This window comes from Calypte anna, chromosome 19 (assembly GCF_003957555.1).
Source record: "Calypte anna isolate BGI_N300 chromosome 19, bCalAnn1_v1.p, whole genome shotgun sequence".
NCBI lineage: Eukaryota > Metazoa > Chordata > Aves > Apodiformes > Trochilidae > Calypte > Calypte anna.
In genome coordinates this window covers 5267550-5288916 of record NC_044264.1, presented here as the reverse complement: position 1 = coordinate 5288916, position 21367 = coordinate 5267550, and the positions used below count along the sequence as shown (strand labels likewise).

Sequence of the window (21367 nt, the reverse complement as noted above, 5' to 3'; positions counted from 1 at the left end):
GTCCATCCTTTAGCAGCCTCCGGTTCTTTTCCACCTCCTCGGTGATCTCCTTTTCCCCTCCCCCCCGGGATACAGGTGGGCATGAAGGGGGGGGGGAGGCTGTGTCTTTGGGGGGGGGTGGCTCAGAAGCCGGCGCTCTCGGAGCTGCTGCGGCTGTTGTAGCTCGGGCTGCGGCTGGGGCTGCGGGAGCGGCTCGGGGGGCTGCGAGTCCGGCTGCGGGAGCGGCTGCTGCTGTAACTGTCGTAGCTGCGGCTGCGGCTGCGGCTGTAGGAGTAGGTGCTCAGCGAGCTGAGGAGGAGGGGCTGGGGCGGTAGTAAGGGATGGGACGCTTGCGAGCGCTGGAAATGGAAAAGGGAAACTGAGTCACCAACCCGCCGCCAAGCTCGGAGTAAGGGAGACGGGCACCGGCTCCCCAAAGTGGTTTGAGCATCCCCGCGGGGAGGTGCTGAGAAGCCCGCAGGGGGTGTCTGAGCATCCTGCAGGGTGCTCTCAGCATCCCCCCAGGGGTTCTGAGCATCCCGTAGGGTGACCAGGCTCAGCCCCACTGCATGATATCCGGATGGGGCCGCCCGGCATCATCCCTCCCCACCTCCATCCCTTTCCTCCTCCCCACATCCCCGCCTCCCCCCTCCCCTTCCCCACCCGGGGTGTTAGTCCTGGATTAGGCAGCGGCGAGGGCAGAAAGTGAGCAGGTTAATGTGGCTTTTGTGTTTCCCAGACACCAAAGAGTGAAAGCTGCTGAAAAAGAGACGTTAGGGATTAGCAGGAGGCGAGCTGCGGCCCGCCGGCGCCTGAGGATGTGGGGAGCAGGGGAGGAGCAGGGATCGGGGGGGCGGGGGGCAGAGATGTCTGGAGCCGGTGCAGGAGCCGGCCCCTTGGCCCCTTCTCCCAGCCCGGTGTTAGTGGGACCGGAGAGAGCCCCAGGCCCAGCCCGGAGGGGGTTGGGTACTTGAGGGCATCCTGAGGGGTGAGGATACAAAGAGAGGTCTGGGAGGAAGAGGAGGAGGAGGAGGAGGAGGAAGGGGGGAGGTTACCCTGGGAGCCAGGCTGGCGGCGGTGCTCTCCGAGAGGGACCTTGGGATGAAATGGAAAAGGAGAAGTTGGCATCACTGAGGCAGGACCACATGGTGATGGACCCCCGGGGTGGTGAGGGGTGACAGGGACAGGGCAGGGAGGGCAAGGAAAGGCCCCTGAGGCTTCTGACTGGGCTACCGGGCTTGCCCGGGGCAGGCTGGGATGTGTCCTGGGTGCCTCTTCCTCACAGCATCCTCCAAAAGCTTTGAGCCTCCCAGAAACAGCTCAGCTGCTCTTCACCTACCAGCACAGCTGGGGCTGCTGTCCCCATCCATCCCAGGACTGGGTGACAGGGCTGGGGGGGGGGGACATTCTCTGCAGGGACCATGGGTTGTGTCCTCCACCCAGGCCCTACCACCTTTCCTGGGGACATCCTGGCAACATCCATCTCGAGGACAGAACGGGAGAGATGTCACCAGGGTGGGAAACCATTCTCTAGACTGGGAGACCTTCCTGTGGGCTGGAAAAACTTCCTGTGGGCTGGAAAACCTTCCTCTGGGCTGGGAGACCATTCTCTGGGCTGGAAAACCTTTCATTGGGCTCGCAGTATCTTTCCCAGCCCAAGCTCTTCACAGAGCATCCATGGGGATGGACGCAGGGGGCTCTCACCCACCAGGGAGCTCTGTCCTCCCTCCTTTCAGTTTCGGTCCAGCCCAGTTGCCATGATTCTCCTCCCACTGCGAGCCAGAGCTGTTTGCTGACAGCCCAGCCCCTCCACCCCGAGCTCCCAGCGATAGCAGGAGAGACAAATAGGTCAGGAACGAGGTAATCTCAGCTCGCCGGCGGTGCCGCCGCCAGCCCTGCATGCTAACGAGGTGCTATATATGCACACAGCGTTTCGGCTGCCTCTCAATATTCCCTGCCTTCCAGCCCAGGATCCTGAGGCAAGAGGATCTCAAGGAGGAGAAAACAGCTTTTGGAGGGCAGGGGAGAGGCGCTGGCAGCCCCGCACGGCTTGCTGGAATATGCACAGGGGGGATTGAACTGAATTCCTCTTTTCGTGCCTCGAAATGGGAAGAGATGAGGAGGCTGGAGGCAGTTTGGTTATCCGTTTGTCTGGGCCAGCTGATTTACCCAGCTGATCATCCTTAGGGTTATCTACCCAGCCATAGGGCTGCTCATCTGTTTATCCATCCATCCATCCATCCATCCATCCATCCATCCATCCATCCACTCACCCAATTATCCATTCATCCACCCATCCAATAACAACCCACCCACCCACTCGTCCTGTAGGGCTGGCCGTGTCCATGGCAGAGGCTTTTCCACACGCCGTGACCCACCTGGTGATCCTCCTGGGCTCCATGAAGCTGGGGGAATCACGTCTCCTCTTCCTGATGGGGGAATAGCTCCGGGAGCGGCGCCGGGCACGGGCGGGATCGGGCTCCCCGTGGCGTGTTCTGGGCTCACTGTCTTTCTCTCTGCACCCCGAGGAGAAGGAGAAACAGCATCAGGATGAGGCACAGCAGCCCCCCGTGGGGTGACACCCCCCGACCCACCCACCCAGGGTTGGTGCTGCCAGTGCCACCGGGGGCAGCAGTGATCCCTGAGTCCTGGGGCAGCCGGGACCACCCTGAGCTGCAGGCACCCTCCGAGCCCATTCCCGGTGCCCCAACCCCGCCGTGCTGAAGGCTCTGACCTGCTGGCGGGTTTTTTGGGTGAGGGAGAGCGGGACCGGCTGCGTCCTGCTCTCTTCTCCCGGGAGCGGGAGCGGGACTTGGAAAGGGAACCGCTGGAGCTCCAGGAGGTGCTGCGCTGGCCGGGGCTGGGCGAGGGGCTCTTCCTGCGCTCCGAGGCGTGCCGGGAGTGCTTGGCCGATGATTCCGAGCTGCTATTGGGCCGGCCCCGGTGGTGCCTCTCCTTCACCCTGCGAGGACAAAATCCAGCGCCTGTCACATCTTGTGTCACCGTGGGTGGCTGGGTGCTGTCCACACCGGGGCTCACAACTCCGGGTTCTCAGGGGGGAAAGTATCTGCACCCACATGACCCCAGTTTTTGGCTGCCTCCATCCCCGGTGGTAAAGCCCCTGCACCCCGTGGGGTGCTGCAATCCAGCACTGCCCTGCACACTGGGATAATCCCTTGTGGGGATGGCCCTTCCCACAGCACGCTGGCACTGACCTGCTGGGGCTTTTCCCTATTCCCAGCCCCATCCCCACTCCTGATCCCCTCATCATTGCCATTCCCATCCCCAAACCCTTTCCCATCCCTACCCCCATCCTTGTCCCCATCTCTGTCCCTGTTCCCATCCTCATCATCCCCATCATCCCCATCCCAATTTTCCATCCCTAAGTTCATCCCCGTCCTTGTTTCTGTCCCCTTTCCCAGCCCCATCTCTGTCTCCATCCCCACCCCTGGTCCCCTCATCATTGCTATTCCCATCCCCAAACCCTTTCCCATCCCCAAACCCCATCCTTGTTCCCATCTGTCCCTGTTCCTATCCCCATCTCCACCATCTCCATCATTCCCATCCCAATTTCCAACCCTATATTCATCCCTCTCCTTGTTTCTGTCCCCTTTCCCAGCCCCATCCCTGTCTCCACCTCCACCCCTGATCCATCATCACTATTCCCATCCCCATCTCCAAACCTTTTCCCATCCCTACCCCCATATCCTTTTCCCCATCCCCATCATCCCATCCCAATTTCCATCCTACATTCACCCCTCTCCTTGTTTCTATCCCTTTTCCCAGCCCCAGCCCTGTCTCCATCCCCATCCCCACCCTCCCCCTCAGCTCCCCATGCCATACTCTGATGGAACAGAGCTGCCCACACCTGGCTGCACCCCAAATCCCAAAGACCACCCCTCCCCAAACCCAGCTTTGCTAGCACCCCACGTGTCCCCAAGGTCCCCCCGTGTCCCCAGCACCCCCCGTGTCCCCAGCACCCCCTTACTTCTTGCCGTGGGCGCCGTGGTTCCTATCGGGGCCGGGCGGTGGGTGATGGGAGCCCCCTGAGCCCTCCTCCGAATCACTGCTGTAGCCGGGGGGGCTGAGGGGAGTGGCGGGGGTCTCCCGGGGGGCCGAGGGTCTCCCCTTGCTCTGGCCTCGGTGGCGGGGGGCCGGCGAGACGCTGCGGGAGCGATGCCGGTGGCCGTGCTTGGCCCGGTCCGGCGTGGGCGAGCGGGGGCTGCGGGCACCGTGTCGGCCCCCCCGGGGACGGGGGGAGGAAGGGTCCGTCCTGGAGTGAGCCCGCGGAGAAGGGGACGCCGAGGCTGGCCTCTGGCAAGGGAGGGGGGGGAGAGAGAAAGAGAAAAAGAGGGGAAAAAGTGGAGAAGATTGGGGAGGGAAGGGGGGTGGGAAAGAAAGGAGAAAAGGGGACGTTAACGGGGGGGGGCAGGGGGCCGGCGGCGCGGTTCACAACGTCAACGCACATCGCATAAGGCAGGCTACACAGAGGCTACCCTGCACCTTCCTCTCGCCCTCAACAACGTGGGTCATGCAAACCTCCGCATGCAAAACGCCAAAATTAATTAAAATTAAGTTTTTTAAAAAAAAACGCAAAAAAATCAAAACAAACCGAAACAAAATTAAAAAAAAACAAAACCAAAAGAAACAAATAAAAGCAAAACAAAACAAAGGAAGGGATGGGAGCGAAAAAAAAAAAAAAGAAAAAGAAAAGAAAAAAAATCCAAGAAACTCCCAAGTCGTCGGAGAGGGAGAGCTTGAAGGGAAAGAAACACACACACCCCCATTAAAAAAACAAAACAAAACAAAAACCAACACACCTCGAGCGGGGATAAAGCAAACTGCGGCCCCAACCCTACCCTGACCGAGGGAGGGGAAGGGAAAAGAGGAGAAAACCCAAACAAAGGCAGAAAAATGAGGGGGGAAAGATGGGAAGTGGGGGAGAGAAAATCAGACGTAGCCGAGGGGAAGGGGTCGAACCAAAGAGGGGTGGGGGTGAGGGGGGTCTGCTCACACAGAGGCATGCACAGAGAGAGAGATATATATGTCGAGGGCTATATGTCGAGGGCTGTGCTGTGTTCAGAGGCAGAACAGCTTTCGGCTTCAAACAAACGAAGAAACGAGGAGGAGGGCAGAGGGTGACAATGGAGGGCAAGGCAGGGAGGTGGGGCTGGGGCGAGAAAGCCAAAAGAAACCAAAATTAAAAATAAATAAATAAATAAAAAATAAAAAAAAAAAAAAAGAAAGAAACCCCATCCAAATAAATAATAAAAATTAAAAGAAAAATAAAGCAAAACTCCACAAATGTCCTCGTTACTGAGATAAACGAATGGCTCTGAGCTCTTCCTGGGACACGCATTGAGCTGTTAGCTGTGACTCTGCAGGAACTGCTAAGTCCTCATCAGCACTCAACACAGACTTTGCTTTCTGCTTCTTTTTTTTTTTTTTTTTAATTTTTTTTTCCATTATATGCTTTTTTTTTTTTTTTAAGTCCCTCTTGGTTAACATCCACTTACCAAAAAGTGGCATTCCTCCTTTAGTAGGTAAGGTATGAAGAGAAGGGAAAAGCGGGGCAATATAAGTGCATCATTAGATTCACAAAAATGCAAGAGAGAAAGAAAGAGCGAGAGAAGGAGGAGAGACAGAGACAGAGCCAGAAAGAGGAGAAATAAAACAAACCACTCACTTCTCCTACCGAAAGAGGGGAGGGGGAAGGGAAAACCCTGGACCAAGGCCCTGTGCTGGGCTCTTGAGGGTTTTGCCCTGCCCTAGGGTTCCAGCACGCAGTGGTTCCCAAATATCTGAGCTCCTCAGAGCTGCCTTGGGGTTTCCCCCATCCTTGCCAACATCATAAAGAGGGATGGAAACAGCTCCTGCACCACCAGCCACCACCAAGCTGGCCAAGCCCAGCTCAGGGGGCTTTGGGGGTCTCCTTTGCCCAGTCACAGCCCTGCCCCAGGTTTCTGAGCATCCCTGGAGGGGGAAATCCAGCTGAGGGATCTAACGGGGACCAGGGGGATCAAGGTGACCCCAATCCCCACCAGCTACTCAACCCCAAACACACCCAGCTGGTCAGTCCCTGAGGATGAGGTTCTCTCTGCCAACTCCTAAATGCCACTCTTCTCCCCACAAAAAGCAGGGGAGGACTCAGGGTGGGAGCCTGGGGACATCACCAAGATGGTGCCAAAGGGACTCAAGGCCATCACAACCCCAAGCACCCCAAGGCAGAGGGGGGAATGTCCCACAAGCTGCTCTCCACCCCATGGGTGGCATGTCCCCTGTCACCTCCTTGTCCCCATGGATCAGCCAACCCCTCCAGATGCAGACCTGACCTAATGTTTTTTTTTTAACAATCTGTTTGTGTTCCAATGGCTTCCAGCAACAGGGGGGTGGCACTGACCAGCCCTGCCCTGAGTGTCCTACAAGTCCTGGGGGACACAGGCCCCTGCAAGTGGGGATCAGCTGAGTCTGTGCCCAGCCCTGCATCCAGGCAGGGAAAAACAATCAGAGATGAAGAAGAAGAAGAAGAGGAAGAAGAAGAGGAGAGAAAGAGGGGGGGTTCCTCTTTCCTAAGGTGGCATTTTGGGCACACCACGAGGTTCCCACCCAAACCCTGGGTTGCAGGGCAGAGGGTTCTCCTGCCTAGACCTGTGGGAAGGCACCAAAAGCAGAAGCATCCCAAATAAATCCTCATCAGCAAAGGTTCAGCCCTGAAAGGCAAAACACACACTGGGGGCTTGAGGGGGTGGCCAGGAGTGGGACCTTGTCCCCTGCCCCTGGGGACTGTCATGCCCCAGACCTGCCTCTCTCCACAGAGAAAGGTTTCAACCTTTCCCCATTGCAGCTCTCCCCTGGATTGTGGTTTTTTGTGTGTTTTTGGGGTTTTTTTATGTCCACTGTGTTGCAAGCAAGGGCCAAACCCATGCATCTCCCCATCCATCCACCCCAAACCCCCCTGTGCCCAGGCCCTGCCCTTATTTCTCACTAATGACATTGGCCTCTGTCACCCAGCCCCTAACTGGGGACTGAAAGGGAACAGCCCTACTTGGCCCCTGGATGGAAACAAACAGAAATTTGGAGGGCTGAAAGACACAGAAATGCATTCTACCAACGGCATGAGGAGATGGGGAAGAGAAAAAGGAGGGGAAGAAAGAAATAAATATTTACGTGGACAGGGCAAAAAAAAAAAAAAATTATATAAATAAAGAACAGAAGAAAAGAGCATGGCTTTGCAGCTAACTGGGGAAAACCATCCAAATTAAAGAAAAAAAAAATCATATATAGCCACCAAAAAGAGACAAAACAAAAGAGAGACAGAGAAGGAGAGCGAGAAAGAAAGAGAAAGTCAGAAAGAAAGAAAATAACATTAAATCAAGCTACGGTGCTTTTCAACAGGCTCATCTGCAGAAGTGAACGTGCAGAGGTGGACAAAATACCTACCTTTGCATTTGGCAGTGACAGGAATGCGATAATAAAAAAAAGAAAACAATAATCTCCACATTTGGAGGGCAGAATGGGAAAAAGACAAGGACTCTTTAGTACGGCGATCCAGACCCCTCGGCTAAGCCCGTTTTGCTCTTAGAATTTTTAGGATTTAATATTTTGAACCTGGTCTCATGAGTCAGGTGTGGTTTGGGGGGTTTTGGGTTGGTTTTGATTTTTTTTTTTCTCTCTCTTTTTTTTTTTTTTTTTTTTTTAATGGGAAGGCTGTGGCCACCAAGCAGGGAGGTGGCAGGGGCAAGGGGAGGTTGGTTTGCTGTTGTTGGGGGTGGGGATTGGAACCCAGCTGAGTTTAGGATCTTAAAAAGTGGCTATTTACCATGAGAAAGTCCCAGATAACATGCAGGGAAGGTGACAGATGAAGATGGGACACGGAGATGGGTGTTGGGCTGTGCTGGCCCAAAGAAAACCAGAGACAAAGAGGGGCCAGAGGGTGTGTGTGGGCAAGGAGGAGGAGGAGAGACCTGGGAAGAAGGAGGGATGGATGGAGATGGGACCAGGGATTTAAAAGGGAAGGTAACACTCTGCAGCACCCTGGGGTACCCCAGCAGTTCTGGGGGTGCTGGGGGGGCATGGGCTGAGTCTCTTCTGGGGGTTCTGGAGGAGGTGGGAGGGGGCAGCTGGGTGCCGAGGATGCTCAGAGCATCCTACCAGGAGGAGGGATGCAGGATGGGTGGCTTGGGTGGGGGTGGATAACCCAGCACCCAACAGCCTCATCCTGCCCCTGAGGAGGAAGAGCAACCCCAGGGCAGCAGGGTCTGGCCACCAGCTGAGGCTATGGGCCAGTAGCCAACTGGAGGAGGGAATTTGCTCCATGCTATTGAAGAAAGCCCCCTCCCTTTGAGGTGCAGAGCTGCCTGGTTCTCTTCCCTTTTAAATTCCTCATTCAAAATATAGAAAAATGGGAATACAATGTTCAGAGAGGCCGTAAATATTTAGAAAACACATCTGCTTTTTTTCTTTTTCTTGTTTTTTTTTTTTTTCTTCTCCACATCAACACACACAAAAGCAAAAAATTCTAGAACAACACGACGACGACAGGGGGGGAAAAATAAGAGAGAAATATATATTGTTTGCATTTCTGTACATAACAAGGGAAAAGAAAAGAAATCATGAGGAAGGAAACTAAAACAAAAGGAGGGGGGGAAAAAAAAAAGCACGTTTCATTGCCCTTCCCTCCCCCTTGTCCCTGCTTCTGCTGAGCAAGAAATGGAAGTGTATATTACCGTTTGGGTTTTTTTCAAATGGGAGGCTAAAGAAAAACACAGATGGGATTAAAAAGAAAAAAATAATAAGAAAAAAATAGAAACCAGAGAGAGAAAGAAGAGAGAAAGAAGAGAGAGAGAGAGAGAGAGAGAGAAAGAAAGAAAGAAAGAGAGAGGAAGTTGTTGGAGAAAAGTCCCGCTAGTGCCGGGGAGCTGTGGGAGCTCAGCGGCCTGGGTGATGCTGGGGGTGGTGGGCAGGGGGGAGCAGAGCAAGGTGGGTGCCTGGGTGGGTGCTGGGCACCCCAACCCCCCCACACCCCAGCTGAAACGACAGGAAAGAAGAAAGCAGAGAGGTGCCCCAAGAGGCAGGCAGGGTGCTGGGTGCTGCTGGGGGGGTGGTGGGGATGGGGAGGGTGATGGTGATGTGAGGAGAGGGTGGGGGGCTCTTGGCCCCCCCATTCCTGGGGTGTCCCCAGCCCCTCAGGTGCTGGGGTGGCAGTGATGGGTCCCTGTAATACCTTGGCCATGGGATTAAAGTCTTCTGGGGTTGTGTGGCCCTTATCACTGGGGTCTCTCCAGTGCTGCCTTTGTTCAGTGCCCGGCTAGCCACAGCGGGCTCCTTACTGGTCAAACTGGGGCTAGCTCCCTAGTCTTCACTCAGTGTGGCAGCAGCCCCTCAAGCTTCAGTGGGATCCCCAGGGTGCTGAGGCAGAGCTGGGGACACCCAGCTCCAATGTGACCTGCTGCAGAGACCCTGAGCTCCTAAAAGCTGAGCACCCAGCATCAAATCCCTCCAAACCCCAGCCTGGTCTAATCTCAGTCCCCAGACTGGTACAAACTGGGTATTGAGGTCCTGAGCACCTTTGTTCTGGGCAGGACTGGGGCTTAGGGGAGAGAATTTTGAGTTGTACTCATTTCTTGCCTGTTTGGGCTCAATCCTGGGAGCTGCTGAGCCTGGCAGTGACCCTGCCTTCCTGAGCCCTTGTCCTTGGGTGGGAGGGTGACATCTGCAGAGTGATGCGTGGCTTTGGGAGGGGGTGTGACCTGCTGGCTGCCCCAATCCTGTCCCTGAGCTGATGGGCTTGGCTCCTCTCGGGAGCATCCAGCCGAAGGGAGCAGAGGTGCATCCTGGACCCCACATCCCCCTCCTCCTTTTGAGTGGGTGAGGGAGGAGCCGAGCCAGAGGTGAAAGAGGGGACAAGGACAGGCGGGGGGTGGGGTGGGTGGGATGGGGGAGGTCCTGCAGAGGAGGAGGAAGGGGAGGGAAGCGAAGGGTGATCCAAGAAAAGCCTACGTACATCCGCGGGTTCCGGCAGGGGGGCCCCGTGGCTGTGGCGACCGTTCTGGGCGCTGCCCTTGTGCCCGTTGCGGGGCGGAGAGGAGGAGCGGCGGGGCGAGGGGGAGGAGGGGCTGCGGCTGGAGCGGGCGCTGCTGCCCTTGGGGGGGTCCTGCCGGCGCTTGGGGCTAGGCCTGCTGCTCAGCCAGAGGGAGAAAGGGGAGGGGAAAGCCAGGGTTGGTGCACGCTCTGTGTGAAAAGCTGAAATCCCACTCGGGAACCGCGGTCCCGAGGACCCCAGGGAGGTTGCGGCACCCCCACTGCTCCCCTCCATCCCCCCCTGAGGGGCTGCATCATGGGGACACCTCTGTCACCCTGTCCTCCATCCCCAAAGGTCCATACCATGGAGACACCTCTGCCACTCACCTTTTTACACCCCATCCTCATATATCCTCGTCCTAGGGACACCTCTGCCACCCACCTCTATACCCTCTCTCCTCAAGTATCCCCATCCTAGGGACACCATTGTCACCCATCTCTTTACCCCCCAACCTCAAATATCCTCACCCTAGGGACACCTCAATACCTTCCCTCCTCAAGTATCCCTATCCTAGGGACACCTCTGTCACCCATCTCCCTGCCCTCCATCCCCAAAGGTCCCCACCGTGGAGACACCTCTGCTACTCACCTCTATACCTTCCCTCCTTAAGTATTCCCATCCTAGGGACACCTCTGTCACCCATCTCCCTGCCCTCCATCCCCAAAGGTCCATACCATGGAGACACCTCTGTCACTCACCTCTTTACCCCCCATCCTCAAATATCCCCATCCTAGGGACACCTCTGTCACCCACCTCTTCACCCTCTATCCCCAAAGGTCCCCACCGTGGAGACACCTCTGCTACTCACCTCTATACCCCCCCTCCTTAAGTATTCCCATCCTAGGGACACCTCTGTCACCCATCTTCCTGTCCTCCATCCCCAAAGGTCCCCATTACAGGGACACCTCTGCCACCCACCTCTATATCCCCCCTCCTTAAGTATCCCTATCCTAGGGACACCTCTGCCACCCACCTCTTTATCCTCAAACCCCAAGGGTCCCCACCACAGGGACACCTCTGCCACCCACCTCTACACCCTCCCTCCTTCAGTAGGTGTCCTATCCTAGGGACACCTCTGTCACCCACCTCTTTGTCTTCCAACCCCAAGGGTCCCCACCACAGGGACACCTCTGTCACCCACCCTGTCACCCTCCATCCCCAAATGTCCATGGAGACACCTCTGCCACTCACCTCCCTGCCTTCCAACCTCAATTTTCCCCATCATAGGTTCACCTCTGCCCCACCCCAACCTCCCTGCCTGCTACCCCACAAGGGTCCCCAAATCACGGGTGGGTGTGTCCCGGGTTGTCCCTACCTGCCGGGGGATTTGGAGCCGCTGTCGGAGGAGGAGAGGGAGGCGCTGTGGGAGCTGCAGGAGCTGCGCCGGTGCGAGCGCCAGACCGGGGATTCGCTGCGGGACCTGCGGAGAGGATGGCCGGGGGGGCCAGGGACAGGCTGAGCCACCATGGGGGGACAGGCAGAGGGCCCCCCTCCCCGCCATCCCAACCCCTCACCTCTTGCGCTCTTTGTTTTTCTCTTTCCGTTTGTTCTTGGGACTTCGGGACCTGTGGGAAGAGCCCAAAACTGCAGACACAGGAGGAGGGGCGGCATCCCCCGGGAGGCTTTCCCGCCCGTCCCTCCTCACCCTCTCCCATCCCTCCCCACCCTCTCCCATCCCTCCCCACCCTCTCTCTCCCATCCCTTCCCCCCTTCCCAGAGCCACCCAGGCTGCGGGAGGATTGATGGGAAGGACCTGCGCTTCCCTGAGCTTCAAAAGGCAGTGGGGGAGCCCAAATGCTTTTGGGGGGATCGTGGGGACCCCATGTGCCAGGCAGAAGGGGGTGGCAGTGAGAAGGGGGTATGGCTCTGCTTGGGCTTGGGGCTGTTGTCACTTCCCCACTTGCCTTGCCCCACGTCAGACCCCTCTTCTGCTCACCTAGGCACCCTTTGCCTGTTTTTGACTTCTTTCACCCTAAAATAGCAGCGATGGCAGAGGGCACCCAGAGTGCAGAGCAACAGCCAGTGTTTGTCCTGGCCACAGCTGCTTGGTGTCACCCCTTCACCCCTGGGGGACACTGAGGGCCATATGGGACCCCATGGTCACCCAGAGTAGCCCAGTGCCACCTCAAAAGATGGGGACAGAGCAGAGCCTGGGTATAGGGGACAGTCATGGGGTGAGGGACAGACAGACAGCAGGTGGTGGCCACTGGTCTGGCCCTACAGGCAGAGGGGATGGGGACAGGGGGTCCTTAATGGGGAAGGGGCTGGCAGCCAGTGGTGGTGGCAGTGGGGGTGGTGCCAGCAGCTGCCACTCTCACCTGTGTCTTCTCTTCTTTCGTGATCCTGACTCAGACCTGAGGGATGAAGAGGAGGCAGAGATGAAGGAGATTGTGCCAGGCTGGCCCTGGCGGGGCCAGGCAGCCCCAGGGGGTGGGGAAAAGGGCAGGGAGGTGGCTCTAAGTTGGGCTGATGGATGGGGCAGGTGACAGTGATCAAGAATCACCAGCATCCAGCCCTGTCCATGCCTCCATATCACCTCAGCCTAAGGGCCTGGGCAGCCACCACCCATCCCTACTATCCCCAACCATCCCCAGTGTCCTCCAGCCAGCCCCCCTGTCCCCAGCCTGATGCAGTGTCCACCCTACCTGTCACGTCTGTGTTTCTTTCCAGTCTTCTTTTTCTTCTCCTTGCGGATGGGTGACGAGCTGTCGCAGCTGGAGGTGGGGAAGGGGCAGAAAGTGGGTCCCCTTGAGCAGGGAGCAAGGGACTCCCAATCCCCATCACCCCAGGAGATCCCCACCCAGCTGCCCTCCAGCATCTTGCTTCTCCAGAATCCCATAGAAGTTTTTTTGGGGGGAGGATGGGGGCTTCATGCAGAAGGGCTCTGGCTGCTTTTGGTGCTGGAGCCCTTGAACCCTGCTGTGTCCCATTGCCACCTCGTGGGCTCCACAGCTTCCAGCAGGAGATAGGGTGCTGAGTTCCCACTGGGATTTCAGAGGGGGACAAGGGGGGGGTGGAAGCCAGCTGGGTGGCCTTGCATGCCTGGTGTGGCCCTCCCAGCTCCCCCCAGCCCGGCGGGCACTCACCTGCGCTCTGAGCCAGGTTTCCTCTTTTTGCTGCCATGAGGAGGGCAGAAAAGAAAGGGACATTAGGGACATCATCCTGCCAGGAAGCCAGTGCTAACTGGGGAAGGGACCAGTGGCTCCTTCAGGGAGCCAAGTCCTGCTCAGTGCTGGTCCCCCCAGTGCCTGTTGCACCATCGCTGCACACAGGTGCATTGCACCTCTTGAGGGTGCAAGGTTGGGGGTGCATTGCCCCCCACAAAACGGGGGGAACTGCCCCACTGGAACCTGGGGAAGAGCTGATCTAGGGGGAGAGCTGCCCTCTGGGAAGAGGGGACAGCCCAGGGACAGCTGGGGACTCACCGGCTCCGGCGGTGACCCGATTTCTTTTTCTTTTTCTTCTTGGGTGGGGGAGAGGTGGAGCTGCTCGAGCGCCTTTTCAACCTGAAGGAGAAAGCAGACAGGGTTGGGGGGGGCTGCAGGGACATCCCCAGGACCTCTGCGTGCCCCGAAGGGGATCCCAAAACCCGGGTGGGGTCGGACCTGTACTCGCGGTGGCCGCTGTCCTGGCGGTAGCACTCGGCCGAGCAGTCGCACTGCAGCAGGCAGCCCTCCCCGTACTCAGGGTACTCCACCTCGTACTCCTCCTCCTCCTCCTCCCTGTCTGCCCCGTGGTGGTTTTCTATCACACTGCCGAGAGAGGAAGCACAGGATTCATTCCCACCCCATCTCCCACCCCAGCAGCTGGGGGGGAAGCCTGGGGGACAGGCCAGGTGCAGCTGGGGGGGGACACGTCCCCTCTGCCACAGAATCCCCAGGTTGGGGGATGTGTGTGACCCCTTGAGATCCTGCAAAACACAACGGTGAGGGGTGTTCTGGGGGTTTTCCCAAGCTCCTGTCCCCCCCCCAAAGTCCCTACCAGGCTGCCACAAGGACACTGTGGGGCTTGGTCCACCACCTCCCCTCAGGGTGCAGCCTCAGCATCACTGGAGACCCTTCTGGTGTTGCCCAAGTGCCAGGGCTGAGCAGGGGGCTGGGATCAGCCTGGGGCAGGTGTCAGGGCTGGATTAAGGTAAGAGGAGCTGCAGGAATCTTCAGGGATCCAGGAGATGCTCACCAGGAGGAGCTGTCTGGGATGAGGCCAGTGCCCCAGAGCTGCAGGCAGGTGACGGGGGATGTCCCCTCCAGGCCAGGTGAGACCAGGTGGGAGGACATCCTGCCTGGAGCCATCAGGGTCTCCTCTCCCTCCTGAGTGACTTTGTCAGCATTCCTTTTTCCCGTTGCCATGGAAACCAACAGGAGGTTGCCATTGACTACCGGAGCTGCTGGCAGAGACCTGACAGCTGGATCAGGCTGGCAGGAGGGACCCAGGGGACCCTGCCACCCTTCACCTCCCCAGTCCTCCTTTGCCATTGGGATCACCAGCATCCAACCCCACTGGGAGCCTCTCATTTGCTCTTGAGGGATGTTGGACATCTCACCCCAGGAGGAACATGGAGAAAACCAATGGATGAGGCTGTGCCTGGACAGTGCCCACTGTCCCATCAAGATGATTGGCACATTTGCCCTTGGAATGACAGAATCTTTCTGGTCGGAAAAGACCTTTAAGATCATCAAATCCAACCATAACCTAATTTTACCAACCATTAATCTATCTCTACCCAGACCAGTGTTTAAACCCTGTCCCTCAGCACCACATCTAAACATCCTCTGAACACCTCCAGGGATGGCAATTCCACCACCTCCCTGGGCACCTCATTCCAGTGTTTAATTACCCTTCCAGTGAAAAACTTTCTTCTAACCTCCAATCTAAACCTCCCCTGGGGCAATTTGAGGCCATTGCAGGTCCTGCTGCTTGCTTTTTAGCAGAGAGAAATGACCAACCCCTCCTCTCTCCAACCTCCCTTCAGGCACTTGGAAAGAACTCCAGGGAGTTTTAGAGAGAAAAAACCCAAAGTGGGCTCCTCATTCTTCCCAACCCAGGGGTGTTGATGGAAAAGCTCAGTCCCTGTGGTGCTGGTCCCTTAGCAGCCCCACCAGCACCTCCAGGAAACCCAGGGATGTCCCAAGCCTGGACAGCAGATCTGAGAGTGGCACTATTGGCACCCCAGCCACTGGCAGGCCCTGGGCTCTTTCACCCAGTTAAAACCAGTATGGACTAAAGCTCCAAGTGAGGCATCCTCCTCCTGACCACAGATGCTCAAGTGGGTCTCAGCCTCCCTTCTGGGCCCAGTGGGCCTTCTCCAAGTGAATCCCAAGGGCAGGAATGAGCCCTTCAACCACCCACTCAGCTGGGGGAAAGGGGAGAAAAAGAGAAAAACAAGCCAGGATCATTCCCTGCTGGACTCTTTGCTCCATGAGTGGGCAGAGCTCCACTCCAGAGCTGGCTGCCAGCATCTCCTCCATCACCTGGGCTCACCTCAGCCTCCTGCTGCCCCTGTTATCTCTCCCCACCCAGCACATGCTCCTGTTTTTTTTTTTTTTTAAATCCCACCAGCCTGCCCATCAAACAGTTATTCCTTGGGGACCAGTGTGCATGCAGAGAGATGGGAGCTGGGAGAGGGCAGAGAGCAAAGCAGGGACTCAGGTGGACATGGCTCTGCTCCGTGCCTCAGTTTCCCCTGGGGAGTTTTGCAGCTTTTACATCTGCTCTGGTTCAGCCTCAGAGCCCTGGCAGCCACAGCCCAAGCTGTAAAAGTCCAAGGAGATCCTGGAGCAGGCCCAGCCCACAAGATGGTTTGCTGACTCCTCTTCCAGCCACAGCAAGGACTGAGGTTCTTTAAATAAAGTTTATTTAACTCCCTTGCCCAGCCTCCCCAACCAGTGTGAGCCTTCTACACTCAGGATATCTTTTGGCAGGGACTTCAGCAACTCAAGTCTCCACTTTCTTTGGATCCAGCTCCCACCAGCCTCTTCCAAGCACCTCTCAAGCTTTGCTCTCTTCTGAGCAATCCTTTGCTCTGAGACTGCTCCTTCCAGCTCAGCACTATTATTTATAGCCCCTGGGCTAATCTTTAATGATTACCCTTCATCTGCAAAAGCAAGCCTGCAGAGGTGGCAGCTCTGGATGTCTGGTAACCTCCTGGCACCTTCAGCTTCCTTCTGTGCTCATTAAAGCTCCAGCCCTAACGAGCTTGCCCAAGAAGATGCCCTGGAGATGCCTCATGGCCCTGCAGGCAAAGGCCACTTGTTAACACCTCCGACTCAGGGCTTGGTGACCTGGGCAGCTTGGTTTCCCCTGTGCTTTAGTTTTTTTCCTGCCTGAAGGAGGACTCTGGATGTTTTGTGCTGCCCTAGAGCCATGTGGCCCATTCAGGACTGGGCATAACCAAGGTGTTTCCCTCCCTGGCTGAAAGAAGGTTCAACCCCCAAGCGTGCCATGGCTTCTCTGCCTCCCCCCTTGCCCTGATTTCCTGCCCCTAATGAAGCATTAATATTCAGTGAATCTGCAGCAGCTATTCCTGTCCCCAGTGACCTGGTTTCCAGGCTGATGGATGGTGAGTGCTGGGCTGGCCAAGCTGCCTGTGCCATGAGGCATCACGTAGATAAATCAGCACTGAGCTGGGGCAGACCCTCAGAGGCCAGGGACAGCCCTGTATGGGGACAGGAGGAGCAAGTGACACATCCCCAGCAGGAGCTGAGCTGCTTTGGACACCCAGCCTCAGCCCTAAGTCCCCCAGAGGGCCCCAAGGGGTGATTACAAAAGCACAGGGCAGGATTTCCTTGGAGAAGCTGCTTCCCTGGGGCTCCTCGAGGTCACTCCAGCCTGATGGAGACACCAGATCTGTGTTTACCCAGGTGAGGAGCAGGCTCCAGCCCTGCCTACCCAGCCTGGACCCCTGGCAACAGGAATTATTACTTTTATTAATGGTTATTATTACTAATATCAATATTTCTAGGGTTCTAGAGCAGCAGCCAGCCTGCCAAACCATCACGGGGGAGGTGAGTGAGGTTCACACCCTGAGACAGGAGTTAAAGGGCAGGATTGAAGATGGTGCCCTCAGCTGGCCAGAGGCAGAAGCTGTGATTTCAGCCCTGGGCAGAGCCACAAAGCTGACCTGAGGGGACAGGGACAGGCAGAGCTGAGGTGAATCCACAGCTGGATCTCTGCCACTGGCTGGTGAGGTGACCTCTCCACCTCTCCAGAAGCCTCAGAAAGGCCAACCCTGCCTCTAAGCAACCAACCAACCATCAAATCAACCAACCATGCAACCAGCCAAGCAATGATCCATCCATGCATCTCTTCATCCATCCCTCTAGACCCTCTCCATGCCCATTCTTCCATACAACCATCCCTATATCCACCCTCTCCTTATCAACCCACTCCCCCACCACTTCCCAGAGGCCCCCTGGGACGTGTCCTCTCTGGGATGGGAGGTGGGCACAGGCCACGTGGAGAGGCTGATTTGGAGGTGCCTCACTTACATCTGGCGCCCATGCTGGTCCTCCCTGGTGAGCACCCCTTCCTTCTCCATCAGCATCTGACGGAAGGTCCCCACTTTCTGCCGGATCTCCTCTTCGGAGTACCTGGATGGGTAAAAGGACATGGGCAGGGCTGTCATGGGCTAACCAGGGACCTCTCGAGGAGCTCCATACTTTCCAGAGCCACATGTGACCCCTAGGGACCTGAGAGAAGAGGTGGCATGGTGAGAAAGCAGCCTGGAGGAGAGCAGGTCCCTCTGCTTGGTCCTCACCACCAGACTCCGTGCCCTCCTCCTTCCTCCACGCCCCTCCCAGCAGATGTAAAGACATCAGGAAAAGGTAAAAAGAAGAAGATGTCCAGGAGGCTGCCATTCCCCATCCCTGCCCAAGTGCCAGCATTTGGTGGGGATTGCTCCTGGTGTCTCTGTCCCATCATGAGCCTTTGTCACTTGTCCCCATGCTGTACTGGCAGCAGAGCCAGCTCTGTGCTGATGCTGACTCAGGGCTCTGCAGGGTTATTAACCAGAGACACTAATCACTTTGTCCCTGGCACTGGAGAACAGCTGCAGCAACCATGGCACTCCAGACATCCTCAGGGAGGGACAGGTGACAGCCCTGGGTGATCAGTCCTGTGCTGCACCCAAGCATCCCCAGGACAAAAGGAGAGGGACCCCATGTCCCCCTGGGAAGGAAGGGAGGGATCCTCACTGTCACATCCCACCAGCATCTCCACTAATGAGCCCAGAAATCTGGGTGTCACCTGACTTCAGGCTGCCACCTCAACAGAGTTCATCCTGGGTGATGACCCTTCCAGCACCCTGGGTGCCCCAGGGTGCCCTTGGGTGCCCCGGGTGATGAGGGGCGCCCAGCAGCACCCTCCCCTCCCTGTGATGCCCGTGAAAGGGAATTAATATTAATGAGCTCATTAGCACTGGAAGCCTCACATTAATCCCCCAGCCAGCCAGGACAACTGAGCAGGAGGAGGGCAGCACTCCCAAATTCTGCTGTACCCCCCATGGTGGGTTCAGCCCAGGCCACCCCCCAGGCAGCAGGAGCAGAGGGATGTCTGCCCCAGGAGATGAGCATTTGCTGCAGTGTCTTACAAACGTGACTGATGTTCTCAGAGAGGGGACAGGAGGCCAAACAGGAGGTGACAGATGGGCCACTGCAGGCTGGGCCATCAGCAAACCTGCAGGGAGCAAGGCCAAGGTGAGGGACACCCCCCCCTCCTCCTGCAACCCTGTGACTGAGACAGGAGCATCCCACCAGCCCCTTCCCTCCTGGCCCTGCTTCTAACCCCCCTTTGGAGGGATTTGGGGTTTGCATTTCACACACAGAATGGGTTTGGGAAAGAAAGAAAGGCAGAAAAACTGCTGACATTTCTTTTCTAGAGAAGCAATTCATCCTGCAGGCAGGGAACAGAACAGCACAGGCAGCCTGGAGAGAGCGGATACAGCGTGGGCAGGAGGAAGCATCCATGTTTAGGGAAACAAGGGACCACTTAAACCCCCCCTAAAACCTCCTCTGCTCTCACCCCCCCCACCCCATGGCCCTGCCCTGGGCTCTATAACTCCCCTGAGGCCACGGCCAGGATGCAAAAGCAGAAAGCTGAGGGCTTGCAAAGCTCTTCCCTCCTTTCCCCCCTGCAGAGCCCTGCTCAGGGAGGGGGGAGGATTAACCAGGTTGACCAAGATGATTCCTGTAATTATATTATCATTTCAGTGTATCACATCCTCATTGTTATTAATAGCCTTAATAACAGCAGAGGCAATTACAGCAATAACAACAACACTGACTGCTCTATTGCTATTACCCATGGCAGGAATGTTACTACTAGTAGTAAGATCCCTCGTAGGGTGCAGGAACCCCACAGGAAGCTCCCCAAGGCCCCAGGTCAGCCTTATTTATTTCCATAATGACAAATTAGGCACAATCATTATTCCAGTCTGTGTGAGAGAATTTAATTCTAGGTCAGGTTCCTGCTCTTAATGACAGCCTTGGCAAAGCCTTCCCTCAATCCATTTGCCTTCTCCCTGACTGATCCCAGCCCCCCACGTGTGCCAAAGAATTTCCTCCATCCCATGGGCTGTCAGGAGGCTCAGGGGGAGCAGGAATTGTGGGGTAACCCAGCCACAGGTCCACAGGGATGGGGGTGACCCCCCTGCCCACCACGGGGAGCAGCTCCTGGGGTATGGCAGGATGAAGGGGATCTGCTCATCCCAAAACTGGGAGGGGGGGGGAGGGGGGAATGAGGCAGGAAAACTGAAGCACTAAACCAGCTTTGCTTGGTTCTAACCCTCAGCTCTGCATGAGAGACAAGAGATGGATCATCTCCCACCTCACTGAGGGTGTGCATGGCCATGGGTATCTTGGATTCTTCTCCTCCTTGCCTCAGTTTCCCTGGCACCACAGATTTCCAAGTGGGGGGGCCAGAGGAAGCCACCAAAATGTGTGTGGATGAACTCCTAGCTCTGCACTTCTTGGAGGCATTGAGTTTCACAGATCAACCCAACAGTTTGGGTTCTGCTTCACCCCAAACTGGATTTACTTCAACATCTGCCACATCGAGGTGCATTGACAGAGAGGAATCATAGCATCACAGAATATTTTGGCTTGGAAGGAACCTTTAAAGATCATCTAATCATCTCTAAAGGCAGGCTCAACTTCCACCAGACCAGGATTCTCAAAGCCCCATCCACCCCAGCCTTGAAAAAAGTAAAAGGAGGAGAAGATGCTGCTGGTCACAAGGATCCAAAGCCACAAGATCCACCTCCAGCCCATCCCCAACCCCCAAGCACTCACCCCTGCTCCTCCATCATCTCCTGCAGCTCCATGCACTTCAGCTCCACCCTCCTCTTGCGTTCATGGTCCAGGATTTCCCTGTGAGCCTTCTTCACCAGGCTGGGCTCCACCATCCTCACCTCCTCCTCCCCCTTGTGCCATGTCCCCGAGGCACTGGGCTGGGAGAAGCCATTGGAGGCTTCCTGGGGTGAGGGCACATCAGCCCCATTGTTGTAGAGAGCCATGGTGGGGTGGGCTGGGTGACCTCAGCACCACTGGAACCTCCTGGAGGGGAGAGAAAGAACCAGGGGTCAGTCCCTGCCATGGGGTCCCTCTGCCTCAGTGACAGCGAGGGGACCCCAGCAGGACAGGAAAGCAAAATTCAGCTCAAAAAGAGGAGTGAGCTCACAGGTTGATGGGATGGCAACTGAGAGAGAGCTGGGTCTTCTGCCAGTGCCCTTACTGTCCCTTGCCTGTTTTCCCCCCTCTGGCTGGCTCATGGGAAAGGGAGAAGGATGCAGCCTTGTACCAGGGGATGGGGCACCTGGAGCCCTATGGTGGCAGCAGGATGGGCAGGCAGGGGCCCTTTGGCACTGGTCTGGCACCCTCTGGCACTGGTCTGGTGCCTTGTGGTACTGGTCTGACACCCTCTGGCACTGGTCTGGTGCCCTGTGGTACTGGTCTGGCACCCTCTGGCACTGGTGTCTCCAAGGGGAGGTGAAGCTCCCCACTGCCTGATGCCCCTCAGCCTTCTCCCTGCTCTTCCCCCTTCCCATGTCCCTTCCTTCCTTCCTCCACCAGCAGAGCCAACATCTCCTCACTTGGCTCCAAAACCAACCCCTGAAGGAAAACTGAGGAACTGCTGAGCTGAGGCTCCAGCTGCTGCTCCCTGAACCTCCAGGAGAAGTCGTTCCCAAATCTCCTGGATCAACCAGACAGACACAACCCCACCCCAACCAACCCAGGCCTTGCTTAAGCACCCATTCCTCAGTCTCCCTGTCCTGGCATGACTATCCCAAAGCATCAGCCCTCTCCCTGGATA

The 21367-nt window shown here is 56.8% G+C and overlaps 1 protein-coding gene across 1 annotated transcript; it reads right to left on the bottom strand.

Annotated features, from left to right (window-relative positions):
* Positions 1-122: 122 nt before the first annotated feature.
* On the bottom strand, positions 123-20570 carry SRRM3 (serine/arginine repetitive matrix 3). Its single transcript, XM_030462490.1, is given in 15 exon segments — positions 123-292; positions 295-338; positions 2358-2495; positions 2714-2941; positions 3968-4293; positions 9983-10154; positions 11376-11480; positions 11575-11625; positions 12379-12414; positions 12706-12774; positions 13147-13176; positions 13486-13566; positions 13666-13812; positions 17548-17649; positions 20347-20570. Coding segments are annotated over 15 exon segments (1923 nt in total).
* Positions 20571-21367: the final 797 nt, after the last annotated feature.